This window comes from Parasteatoda tepidariorum, chromosome 6, assembly GCF_043381705.1.
Source record: "Parasteatoda tepidariorum isolate YZ-2023 chromosome 6, CAS_Ptep_4.0, whole genome shotgun sequence".
NCBI lineage: Eukaryota > Metazoa > Arthropoda > Arachnida > Araneae > Theridiidae > Parasteatoda > Parasteatoda tepidariorum.
In genome coordinates this window covers 14,452,119-14,465,442 of record NC_092209.1, presented here as the reverse complement: position 1 = coordinate 14,465,442, position 13,324 = coordinate 14,452,119, and the positions used below count along the sequence as shown (strand labels likewise).

Sequence of the window (13,324 nt, the reverse complement as noted above, 5' to 3'; positions counted from 1 at the left end):
AAAATTATTTTTTAGTTTCAAATCTAAAAGTTTTTGATCGCGTTATGGAAACTGAAGGAAATTGTAGACTTTTTTTTTCTATCTGCACATGTACCCACATTTTAATTGAAAAAATATTCCTAATTGATCTATAGTCCTAATTGAAAAAATATTCAGAAATTGTTTCTCTATATACATCGATTAACAAAAACAAAGTTGCCTTTCTCTAATATGGACAGGTCCCTAGAAAATCGTTTTTTAAATATTTGGCCTATATATTCATGACGCCATGAAATCATATATGACAAAATTATGACGAAGAGTAATAGTTTTTTTTATGAAAGAAAAATGAGAAAAACTCAAAGCATATTTGCTAATTAAAAAAAATTATTTTTAATGGTTTGTCATGGAAATGAATTTTAATTGCTGCGGATTTCTAAGCTGATGTTCATAGCTTTTTTATTAAATTAAATGCGTTCCGTTATTAAATTAAATATGATTTTTTTATATTAAATGAAGATTGCATTTCACTTTTTAATGAAAACAAAGTTGTTAAAAACCCTAAAAATTCGAAGTTCCATTTTAAAAAATTTAAAGGTGTTAATAATTTGAAAAATATAAAATAAGAACAAAATCCATGCACCCAATAAACGGTAAAATTATCAATTAAAGTATTTACTATACAAATTAAATTTTATATACGAACATAAAAAAAAGCAATTTTTATGTTACCATTTTTATAAAAGAATTCGAATAGTATATAAATATAACATTTAAATGCATTAAATGAGTTAATGCAAACATTTACTTACCTCCTGATAAATAAATTTACATTTGGTTTTGCTGCTTTCCAAAGAAAATTTTTATTAAGAATGGGAATTGTTGATATCACGATTTATGTTTGAAAAAAATGAAGTTGCAAATAATTTCAATAACTCTTAATTAAAGTTAAATTTTAATTTCAAAAATTGAATAAAATAAAAGCTAACAGAAAATTTATATCTGAATTAAAAATGGTTAATTTAAATGACGCAATTAAATGAGCTAAAAACTGGAATTTAACTGAAACGTTTTACGTTTGTCTCAGAAAAATCTCTTGACAAAATGTCCTAAGTAAATGTCAACAAGAGTCATTCCCTTGGATCCCTTAAAAGCTTACATCTATTTTCCTAGAACATCTAGATAATTGCTAGTTTAAGACAACTTAAGGGACATATAGATGGTACTGTAAATATATGACATTTTATGAAAGCACAAAAGAGCCCAGGATCATAAAAATGAATAAGGCAATTTAAAGAAGCAAAAGGTCATTTTCCCATGGTGTAAAAGGAGATTATTTTTTGAGGAGTCAGATAACTGTGGGTCAACTCTGTGGGTGGTATGAAGAACCTTCATACCACCCACAGTCAAAAGATGCATTTTTCAGGACGCGAAACAGTGGTACTTATTTTAGTTTTCTAAACACTTGTTATGTTTTTTTATGATGTGCTCCTCTTCTCTTTTCGTGTTTTAGTTTTAAATTTTTTTAATAAATTAAAATTCGTAATATATAGAAAAAAATTTAAACAAAGCAGAAGTATTTTTCTTGTGTGGGGGATTTCTACTTCAATTTGGAAAATAACTAGTAAATTGGAAAAAAAGTAGTTTCTTTTTCTGAAATTCTCAGTTCTATTTTACTTTATTGTAGCGAATGTCAAGTTTCAGAAGGGGTGGCGCACATTATCTTCTATCTCAATTAAATTTCAGAGGAAAATAAAGTTTTCAATTTGGAAAATAGCTTTTAAAGTCGAAAATAAGAGTTAAGTATAAATTTTACTTGACTTTATTCCTGCAAATGTCTGAATTTCAGAAGGGGTGAAGTATATTCTTCGCCCCCTCACTTTAATTTTAGAGGGGAAAAAGAGTTTTTTTTTTTTTTGGAAGATAGATTCAAAGCTTTTTTTTTTTTTTTTATTTTTTAAAAACAATTTTACTAGACTTTATTATTTCAAACGTCTAAATTTCAGAAGATACAAAATACATTTTAGTCCCCCTTACTTTATATCAGAAGAAAAAATTTTCGAAGTTATGTTAAAATTATGTTACAATTTTTTTCTTCTAAAATCTCCTACTTTACTTGATTTTATTCTATTAATGTCTAAATTTCAGAAGTCCAAATTTCCCCCTCACTTTTATTTCAGAAGAAGAAAAAAATTTCTATTTAGAAAATAGATTCAAAGATGAAATTTTTTTTAGTTACCAATTTCTATTATTTTTTAGCACTTCGAAATTTCGAAAGGGGCGAAACACTATATTCGCCCCCTCATTACTATTTCTGAAGAAAAAATAGAGCGAAAATTGGAAATAAAATATTTTTTCCACTTTCATTTTACTTTTCCAAAAGTCAAAAAATACATTAATCGCCTATAACAAAATAAAGTTTCCTACTTGATATATAACTTCAAAGCTGAGAAAGAATAGCTTTCTTTTTCTTCTCTAAAATTACCTATTTTAATGGACTTCGTCTTGGCGAATAACTAAATATCAGAAGAGGCAAAGCACATAAATGTTAATGGAATATTAAGGTTTTCTTATTTCAAAAATAGCTTCAAAATTGAAAAAAAAAATCTAAATTACTGATTTTACTTTATTTTTGTGAGTGCCTAAATTTCAGGAGGGGCGAAGCGCATCGTTTGCCCTATCACTTAAATTTTAGAGGGGCCCTCTGCCTCCGCCTGGTTGGCACGCCACTGGGTCTGACGCTAGATAGTAGAGGAAACAACTAAGCAAACCAGAAGTGCAATATACAAAAAGTGTTAACAATCAACTACATGCAGCTGTGGCCTTTCCTCTTCTCTGCAAAGTGTGTTTGTTCTTTTGAGAAAGGGAAATAATTCGCGAAAAGGTGTTCTACCGTTTTTTACCCTTTCTTTTATGTTATAGTAGGTACGTAATTACAAAAAAGAAAAATTTTCAGCAACTCTATCTTAACACAATTTCTTTCCTACATATATATAATTAGAGTACTGTATTTTGAAAAAACATGATGTGGTCTCTTCATATGGGGCCTCCCTTGACCGTCGGTGTCCCGGTTGCCCCGGCGTAGTTACGGCCCTGGTGTTACATTTTTATTCTTTCATTACCTCTGTGATTTACTAATGTTCACTGCTTGTGTATATTTTTTCAGTTGTGTTTTTAAAATGTTTTGATGATAATTTGATTAAAATATTATAGAGTTTTTTTTTAATATAAATCTTTTCATATTTACTTTTTTTTCAGCCTTCAGTGCGTAAAACACACTGCAATGGGAGAAAGCATCGGGATAATGTAAAGTTTTATTATCAGAAATGGATGGAGGACCAAGCTCAATATTTAATTGATGCTACAAGTACGTTTAGTTCTCAAAAATATGTCTCTTGCTTTATAGTTCTGTTTTAAATTTTCTCACATAATCATAATTCTGTATTATAGCTTTGATTTTATAAAGTCATGTTTGTTTTCTAGCTGCTGCATTCAAAGCAGGGAAGATTCAATCTGCACAGTTTCCCAATGTAGGGAAGCCTGCTGGGGTAATGATTCCACCACCTGCAGGTCTTCAAGGTATTATCAATACGCTTTATTGTTCAAAAAAAAATTTTAATTTGTAAATATTTGGCTATATTGTGATAAAATTGTCAATATTTGTAAATATCAAGGATATTTCCTCACCCTTCTGCTTAAAAAAAACCTGAGTGGGATTGTTTTAAAAATTTTATTTAGAAATGATTAAAAAAAAGTTTTTTGCCAGTCAGTTGTTATTATAATTTCACACATTTTAGAATATTTTATCTAACCTTGATTATTTTCTATAAAGCTGTTAACCAAAGGATTTTTAATATATTTTTGAAATTTTCATTAAATGGAAAGTTATTAAATTTTAAAGAATAAAAAATACTTTAACGGAAATGGAACAAATTATACTCTTCAATATTTTTTCCAAATTTTTTAAACTCAATGATATCATAAAATATTCATTTCATTAGAAAATTCTATAATTTATATTCCATAATAAATTATTTATCAAAGTAAAGTGACCGCCGCAATTTAATTAAAGTTTTGTTGTAGTTCCTTCTGATTCTATTAACCTTTTTAAATTTCGATCATGTTTAACAAGCTTATTTGCTTTGAGAGCGAAACTGTTTTTTATTTTATTTTATTTGGATTAGACAAATTTGCGAATAGGAAACATATCTTTTATAGCTGTTGAGCTAGCTAATTTAAGCTCTGTGTTACTTTTCTAATTGCAAGAGTGACTTAAGTAAATGTTGAAGGATATTTCATTTTTTGTCTACTGATAATGGTCAAAATAAAAAAATAAAAGAAAGTAGATCTATTATGATGGAAATAGTATTTGGTGTTTTTCTGAAAGGTTGCCTTTTCTTTAAGTATCACCAAACAATGTGTGTGACAACTACTTTTATTTTTAAAAAAATTTTAATGGAATAATGGTCCTTGTAATAGTACATTGATGAAGTCTTCTGGGACAATATTTTATGATTTTCAAGTTGTTTAATGTTATAATGATTTGATAAATTTTCAAACCATTTTCTAGTCTTACTGCTGTTGAAATAGTTGTGAGTTATTTTTATTTGTTTTCGTTTCATTGTGATAAAAAATCTCATCTTTCTACATTTTTCACAAATGTGCATTTTTCATAGCATTTCAAGTATAGACTTTAGTACATATTATAAAGACTTTTGCAATGGGCATCTTCAAATTAGACATTTTTAATTTCTATACCTAAGTTTTTTATTATTATTATTTTGTATGTGTTAAAGGGAATTTTTTGGATTTTTTGTGAAGTGATTGGTAATTAATTCTATTAAAGATTTTAGATTTAAAACTTATATTGGATGCTTCTTTGTGTGACTGCTAGTAAATATAGGATATCTTAACAGTTTTTATTCAAAAATAATTGTTTCAAAGTTTAAAATTTTAATACTTTTAAATAATTTGCATATTTAGAGGATTGTTATATTTCTGTCGTAAATGTATCGAAGTTTTTAATTGTTGTTCGTATCTAGGACCAAGACCGGTTGCCCCTGGACAACGCATGCCGGTCATGGGTCCACCTCCAATGGGACCTATGCCCACACCAATGGGAGGTCCAATGCCCGTAATGGGAGCTCCTGGTCCTCACAATATGATGATGCCTGGTAAGATATCATTTTGTATATCTTATATAATAATGTTATATTTATGTGTTGATACATTTTGATCAAATGTTAAAATTTTTAGTCGCTAAGTTAAAATGTCACCCATTTTAACCCTTTCACTATGAATTTTAAAAAATGATTTTTTTGTCCCGTTTATTATTCAAAAGGACAAAATAGGTCACAAATTTAGTATTTGGGAATTTTCTGACAAGTGGTTATCAATTTAGAGGTTGGGACATATATGACCTAGCTGTACTTAATGGTGGGATACATATGTCCCACCTGTAGTGATAGACTTACTACAAGCACATCTATCATTCCTTGAAAATTTATTATATGGACTTTTTTTTACATGGTATGATACAGGGTAAAGCAATCTTTGCATAACCCGACATTACACATTGGACAACAAGTTATTTTTCTATGTTCATTTGTGAAAATATGAATGGACATAACAATCCCAATGAAGAATATGAGTGGGATATATCTATCCCAGCCCTAAGTCACAATACTATTTCGTGCAAGAAACTCTTATGCGCCATCTAAGGGATATTTGACACATGAAACACGAATACTTGGTTCGACTCTACGACTGGGACATATTACAATGAGTTTCTAAGTGCTTTTCGAGTACCCATTTGTAATTTTTAAACTTTTGTTGGGACAAATGAGTTCCATTGGTAGCCAGAGGGATAAAATAGGCTCGTCATTACGTTTTTGAATACGTATTGGTATTTTTTCATTAAATTTTTCCTTAGTATCACTGAAATTGTGAAAGTATAAAGTTATCTATGCAATCAATGCAAATAATGAATTCAAAACTATTATTAGGTATCAATTTTGCACAATCTCACTAAACAATCCTGCGAAAAACATTTAACTAAATTTACTGTAATCAAAAGTAGAATAGGAATTTAAAAAGCAAAATTTTATATTAAGTTGCAATGGTAATCTAAAGAATGATTAAGTTTGAATTTTATTCCAATAGACTTTGGACTAGTGTTAATGCAATAGGAAATTTGGAGGTATTTTAATAGGGTAAATATAATATTTTTCTATTTTAACAATCTGTTTCTCATTAAGAAATAAAAATAATAGTGTTGTAATCTAAACTTCCAAATAATTGTCACTTTGCAACAAAACATGTTATGAATAGTTTCCAAGTATTTAAATTTCATGTTTGAAGCAAACCTTGCAATCTCGTTAAGGTCTCAGCCATAACAATTTTATATATTTTTTAGAGAACATAAGTTTGGGTTATTAGTAAAAACCCAAATAATAATAAACCCAGGTGGGTTAAGTTATTTAAAAAAGAAAAACAAAATATGTTTTTCAAATTCTGTTTATAAGTAGGAATTTTGTGTTGCTAATGTTTTCAACAATACGCTTGTTTAATCAATGCCGTATCATATAGTTCCGAATATAAATCATACAGTGTGAGCAGAGAATATGCTCTTTCTTTAAAAATTCACTTCATTTAATTTATTTTTTTTACTCAATTGAAAATGCTCATGATCTTAGCTTATCTTATAAAATTTTCTTAAAGTGGGAAAATTTCTGTAAAAGATCCCTTTCTAAGTGGATCATTTACTCAGTTTATTGCTTCCTAATTTATATGAAAGAGTATTTTTGTTTAAAGATAAAGTCAACCACATTTACAGTACTGAGTTTAAAGCTTTTCTTTCTTACTCTGAAATGTCCAATTTTTTTTATTCAGAACTCTCCATTTTTAAACTTATTAAAGAATGTTTAAATAACTATCTAAAGTAAGTTCTATTTATAATCACAATTATGTATTAAGATTTTTATAACATTAAAAAAGATTATTTATTTAAGTGGCTTTAAGTTTTTAGATTATAGTGTTATGTAGTTTTTGTATTTTACTGACTTCCAAAACACTTGAATTACCTGTGGAGCGTCTGTTAGGCATTATACTGCAGTTTATCATGACATTTGTTTTTCGTGAAATGTATTGGATTTCTTGAAGCGACTGAGGTGCTAAGTATTATAATTTAGCCATAATTATTATGATATCTTAGTTGAGATTTCTTATTTGGGGAAATTTTCATATTAGTATATTAAAAATATTTTTCCTCTTTTGCAAGGAGTTATGAAGTTTTGTTGTTTGCAGTGAATATTAAAAAAATAAACAGGGGTCTGTTCAGGCCAAATTTACTACCGTTTAGCGGAACCTTCTCTAATTTAACTTTAGGAAAAATGGTAGTTTCACAGAATACTTTTTCTTAAAATCTTATTTTTGCATCCCATAAGAAACTATAAATCCATATTTTTGTGTTAATTTTTTAATATATTTTTTAATTTTTCACAAACTACGTTTAAATTTTCACAAAATGGGCCCCTCTCAGAAAAACCTAGGCAGACCCCTGAGAAAAGAAAGTACAATAAACTCTCAATTATCCGCGGAATTGAGAGTCCAAAGCAGAGCGAATAAGCTAATTCACGGATGATCCGTAAATCGCTTAAGAAATGCACCCATCAGCAAATATTTTTAATGTAAATGATAAATTTCAATATCTATTGGCAGTTTTCTTCACATTTTCTACTTATAATTTTTTTTAAATTTCTTTCTGTATGAAAAAGCCTGCAAGTTTTTTCTTGTTTCTTCGTGTTGGAGAGCAGGATGCTGAATTAAAACAGGCACAAACAGACTTTTAACTTGGGAGTTCATGCGCTGTTGGAAAAAGAACACACAAAACAATGTTAACACAAAAATTAGTTCTTGCAAAGAGTTACTGCACATACACGATTTTCAGAAACTCTTATTGGTAACAAATGCATACCTGCCAACTTTTACACATTTGGTGTAAAATTTTATTTTCATATTTAAAGTGGTAGTAAATATATACTAATTTTTCTTTTATAAACTTAATTTTTAAATAATTTTAATCACCAATATTCTTAAAAACATTAAGCATATATATTAATATGTGTTATTATCATAGTTGTCGGCTTAAGCTTTTTCAAAAACAACGTATTTTTTGCTTAAAATTGAAATTTTAATGCCTTTTTAATACCACTAGGAAAAATCATAATGGAAAGGATTAAAATTTNTGGATTTCTTGAAGCGACTGAGGTGCTAAGTATTATAATTTAGCCATAATTATTATGATATCTTAGTTGAGATTTCTTATTTGGGGAAATTTTCATATTAGTATATTAAAAATATTTTTCCTCTTTTGCAAGGAGTTATGAAGTTTTGTTGTTTGCAGTGAATATTAAAAAAATAAACAGGGGTCTGTTCAGGCCAAATTTACTACCGTTTAGCGGAACCTTCTCTAATTTAACTTTAGGAAAAATGGTAGTTTCACAGAATACTTTTTCTTAAAATCTTATTTTTGCATCCCGTAAGAAACTATAAATCCATATTTTTGTGTTAATTTTTTAATATATTTTTTAATTTTTCACAAACTACATTTAAATTTTCACAAAATTGGGCCCCTCTCAGAAAAACCTAGACAGACCCCTGAGAAAAGAAAGTACAAATAAACTCTCAATTATCCGCGGAATTGAGAGTCCAAAGCAGAGCGAATAAGCTAGTTCACGGATGATCCATAAAACGCTTAAGTAATGCACCCATCAGCAAATATTTGTAATGTAAATGATAAATTTCAATATCTATTGGCAGTTTTATTCACATTTTCTACTTATAATTTTTTTTTTATTTCTTTCTGTATGAAAAAGCCTGCCAATTTTTTCTTGTTTCTTCGTGTTGGAGAGCAGGATGCTGAATAAAAACAGGCACAAACAGACTTATAACTTGGAAGTTCATGCGCTGTTGGAAAAAGAACACACAAAACAATGTTAACACAAAAATTGGTTCTTGCAAAGAGTTACTGCACATACATGATTTTCAGAAACTCTTATTGGTAACAAGTGCATACGCACTTTTACGCATTTGGCGTAAAATTTTATTTTCATATTTAAAGTGGTAGTAAATATTTATTAATTTTTCTTTTATAAACTTAATGTTTAAATAATTTTGATTACCAATATTCTTAAAAACATTAAGCATATATATTAATATGTATTATTATCATAGTTGTCAGCTTAAGCTTTTTCAAAAACAACGTATTTTTTGCTTAAAATTGAAATTTTAATTCCTTTTTAATACCACTGGGAAAAATCATAATGGAAAGGATTAAAAGTTGGCAGTTAAACAAATGTGTAACTTTTCCTTTTAGGGGTATAAGTGTTGTGTGAGGACCACCCTTGCATGTTAGTTATCAATTTTTTAACAGATTAAAATAAAGTATAAGTTCCAGGAATATGTTACATATTAACTAAATAAATGACAGGATAATTCATGTCCATTTATCATACGAAGGCAAGATGGAAAAAACTAACTTTCTATTCTTGCTATCAATATCATTGCTTTGAATAATAACAATACGATCTAGTAGAAAAAATGCTTTGGTGCCGAATCTATTCATTGAAATTTGAACTTCATTCTGCATTTATAGTTGGCAGCTGTAAATCATACCCTATGTTGTCATCCTCTTTATGATTGTGTTTTCACCCTTTTAATGCCCCTTTTTACTTAGGTATTGCACTTGAAACTATAATGTTTATATGTCAACCCATTATTTGATTAATTGTGAGCACCTGGGCAACGAACATGAATGTTTGCTTGTATGTTGTTCTCAAAACTCTTTAAATAGTTATATCTCTATGCATCTATTTTCAATTCTAGATTCTATATTGTTCATCATTGCAAAAGAAAAAGAAAAGAAATAGTGAAGCGTGGATAATTTGCAAACCGGATAATCAGTAGTTTACTGTATACTTAAGTGTCAGTTTTTTGATAGACTGAGAGCACTTTTCTGGCACATTCTATTCTTGTAATAATGCCCTTTTAAATCACTAACTAGTCAATCACTATTAAAACTTTTTTTGTCAATTCAAGAAATGTGATTGAAGAAGTGTTAAATAATAGCGAGGAAGACAGTGAATAGGAACCATAACCAGAGAACAATATTTGTACAAGGCCTAGAATCCATTGAAACAATGAGGAACTTTTTATATTATCGCACAAACTTACAGAAAGTTAACTGCAATCTGTTACAAAAGTTGAAAATGTATTGCGGGTGCTGAGCATGGGCGTAGCATGAGGAGGCAGGATTTTTGTTTTTAGAAAACTGTTCATTTATGTTAAGTTTTATTCATACGTTTTTAAGTAAATATCCGTACATATGAAAAACCAATGTATAAATAAAACTTAAAATAAATGAACAGTTCTCAATTAACAAAAAGTATCTCCACCCCCTTACGCTACGCCTATGGTGCTGAGGGTAAGAGAGTGTGTTCGGTCTGAAATTTCCGAATATTTTAAATAAATGTGCTAATTCATATTTTTGACATAGTAAATATTTTTGAAAAGCCAAACTTTTGAAATAAATATTTTATATTTTATGTGGACATGCATTTGTTGTTTTCTCGTATCTATTCACAATGAATGGTTCCATAAGAAATAATTGATCAAGGTTTTACTGTATTTAATTTCGACCACCTTTCCTGTAAAGAATTATATATTGTAACTTTAATTTTTTTCTTCCAATATAGGTATGAGGCCACCTGTTGGAATTGCCTCTGTGATGCCTGTTGGGCCAATGGCAGGACCCACAATGAGAGCTCCTTTAATGATTCCACCTTAGAATGTTGTACAGATGTAACATATGAATGTCTTTTTAATACATTTATCGCTCATATATATTTTATCATACTCATTGCAACAATCATTCTATGATTTTTTTTTGTTTTGTTTGATAAGAAAAAATAAGTGTATGACGGAAGAATAAAGGTCTTGATGCTTTTTCAGTATGATATTTGTGAAAGTCTGTTTTCTGTAGAGGTATTTAATAAGTTGTTTGTATTTTATTTTACAATAGTTATAATACTTGGGGATAATCTAAACATTTCATTGCTTAACCGTGTCCCAGTAACATTTTTGCCAGTGGCCACTAATGAGACATTATTCTGAATTTACTAGTACTCTTATTTTTTTCTATCATAAGTTCTCATTTATGCTTGATAATTACCATTTTACACAGATTTGACAAAGAAAAATGCAACTTCAGATAAGCTTCAAGAACACAATACAGAAAAAAGAATATTATATCTTCTGCTATAAAATTTTATTTTAATAAGATTTTTCTTTCATTTGCATTTTATAGCAACCTTTTTTATGATCTTCTATCTTGAAAAGAAAACAAATATAGTGCAGAAATGCCAAAATGTATATACAAGATTTGAAACAAGTAGGGGGAAAAATACGTACGTTAGATCTTAATTTGATAAAAAAAAAATAATAATGGAGTGAGAGAATTAACATACTTTTTGATAGAAATTTTGATTACAATTTTTTTATATAAATGTATATTTTGTCAAAAGAGGATAAGAATGCTATTGCGAAAAAAAACCTTCTCAATAATTTCGTTAATACCAGAATGGAACAAAACATTTTATTATTTTAAAGCTAAAACGAACAATTTAAATATTTTTTTTCACTATTTATTGATAGTTGCATCTTTGATAAGGAATTGTGTTGGAATCATTGTTTACTTTTATACTATGGATGCATTAAATCATATATCTTCTATAATTTCAAATGAATAAGAAAAAAGAATAAAGAGTGTATTAATAAACTTTATGGAAAGTATGCCTAAAGTGTACCCTAAAATATATCTAGAATAAATTTTGGAATCGATAAATAAAAAATGCATTTTCAAACAATTTTGAGTAGAATGAAAACGTTTACTTGCTTGAAATAATTGTTCTTGTAAGTATTTAACTTAGGTTCATGTTGATAGGTGACATTCCATTGTCTCATTCAAGTTTTGAAATTTCAATTGCAAACGGAGTTTTTTGACGTCTCTAAAAATGCTGTTCTAAAAAGTTTAGCAGTAAAAAAAAATTTTTGTCATTTTTTAGAAAGTTTTGACTAATTACCTTTTTTTTTTCAATCTAAGAGTGTATGCTTTTATCTTGCGTAAAACTTATTTCAAGATCATGATAAGTTTTTTAGTATACTGTGTTACTCAATGAATAATTTTAAGAAACTGAAGTGAAAAGATAAAAACTTCATTGACTTCAAAAGGTGGGATGATTATAATGGAAGTAGACATTTTGAGCCATGTTTTATTGAAAAATTCTTGTCATAAAATCATTCAGGCTTGACCTTGGATGCTTAGTTTTGAGCACTCGAAACCCATTAACTTTTATATTAATCTTCATATTTTTCTGAAGCCAATAAAATTTTTATCATCAATTACACTGTGCTAAACTTGGTGTTTTGATAAGAGCTTTATGCTTGTACAAGTAAGCATTTTTTTGTAAATATTCTAACATTGTTCAGGACTTCCATATGAAACAGTAAGATAACTGTAGCATCAATATTGTAATAGTGAAGTTATCTTTAACTATAAAGTTAAAATTTTGATACCAGATATTTGGAGTTGAGGAAATTAAACATTTTGGTCAGTATGAACTGGATAAAATACATTTTCTGTTCTTATTTTTGCTGCAGTAAAAGGAGATTCATTCGGTAAAAAGGGAATATGGTATCAGATGTATAAAGTGGTGGTAAAAATCAAAAAACAAGTTTGTAAATTAAAAGAAAAAAATATAAAGAATAGCAATATTTGGATACAAATATGTATTTGGATTGCAATTGAAGAACGTGTTGAATGATGTTATGGTGAATTTGCGAAAATAAGTTTCAGAATGCATGGAACCATTAGGATGCTATTTGCAAATATCCAAAAAACTACGCAACTTAAACATTTGGAAAAATGAAGTGATTTTTTAATCACTGATTCATACAATATCTAACATATTCCTAAAAATACACATTTCAATGTTTTTAAAATGCCATTTAACATTCATAAACTTCTTCAGTTATAGAAAAAGAAATATCGTAAATTATATAAAACCTTTCAAATGTGATTTATAGATAATCTTTTCCAAACCCTAACCATTTTTTTATTCCTTTTTTTTTCCTTGTCTTTAACACTAGAAGGGCCGTTCGGGACATTTTGATCGTTTTTTGCCAGTTCATATGGTTTTTTAATTATTTTGTATTATTATTTAATAATTTAATTGTTGTTGTTGAAGATACACATGAGCCTCGAAGCTCATATTTTTTTTACTTTTCC

The 13,324-nt window shown here is 28.2% G+C and overlaps 1 protein-coding gene across 1 annotated transcript; it reads left to right on the top strand.

Annotated features, from left to right (window-relative positions):
* The first annotated feature begins 3,220 nt into the window (after nt 1-3,220).
* On the top strand, nt 3,221-10,994 carry LOC107443543 (U1 small nuclear ribonucleoprotein C). The gene is made up of 4 exons (XM_016057461.4): nt 3,221-3,346; nt 3,463-3,558; nt 5,022-5,153; nt 10,734-10,994. Exons 1-4 carry the CDS (start codon nt 3,310-3,312, stop codon nt 10,823-10,825), a joined length of 357 nt encoding a protein of 118 aa, XP_015912947.3. The 5' UTR covers nt 3,221-3,309; the 3' UTR covers nt 10,826-10,994.
* Nucleotides 10,995-13,324: the final 2,330 nt, after the last annotated feature.

Bases quoted from the DNA above. Each gene is read 5' to 3' on its own strand.
- LOC107443543 (XM_016057461.4), top strand. From the start codon at position 3,310: ATGGAGGACCAAGCTCAATATTTAATTGATGCTACAA. The intron at 3,347-3,462 runs GTACGTTTAGTT...TTTGTTTTCTAG, and splicing joins ATATTTAATTGATGCTACAA to CTGCTGCATTCAAAGCAGGG. The intron at 3,559-5,021 runs GTATTATCAATA...GTTCGTATCTAG, and splicing joins ACCACCTGCAGGTCTTCAAG to GACCAAGACCGGTTGCCCCT.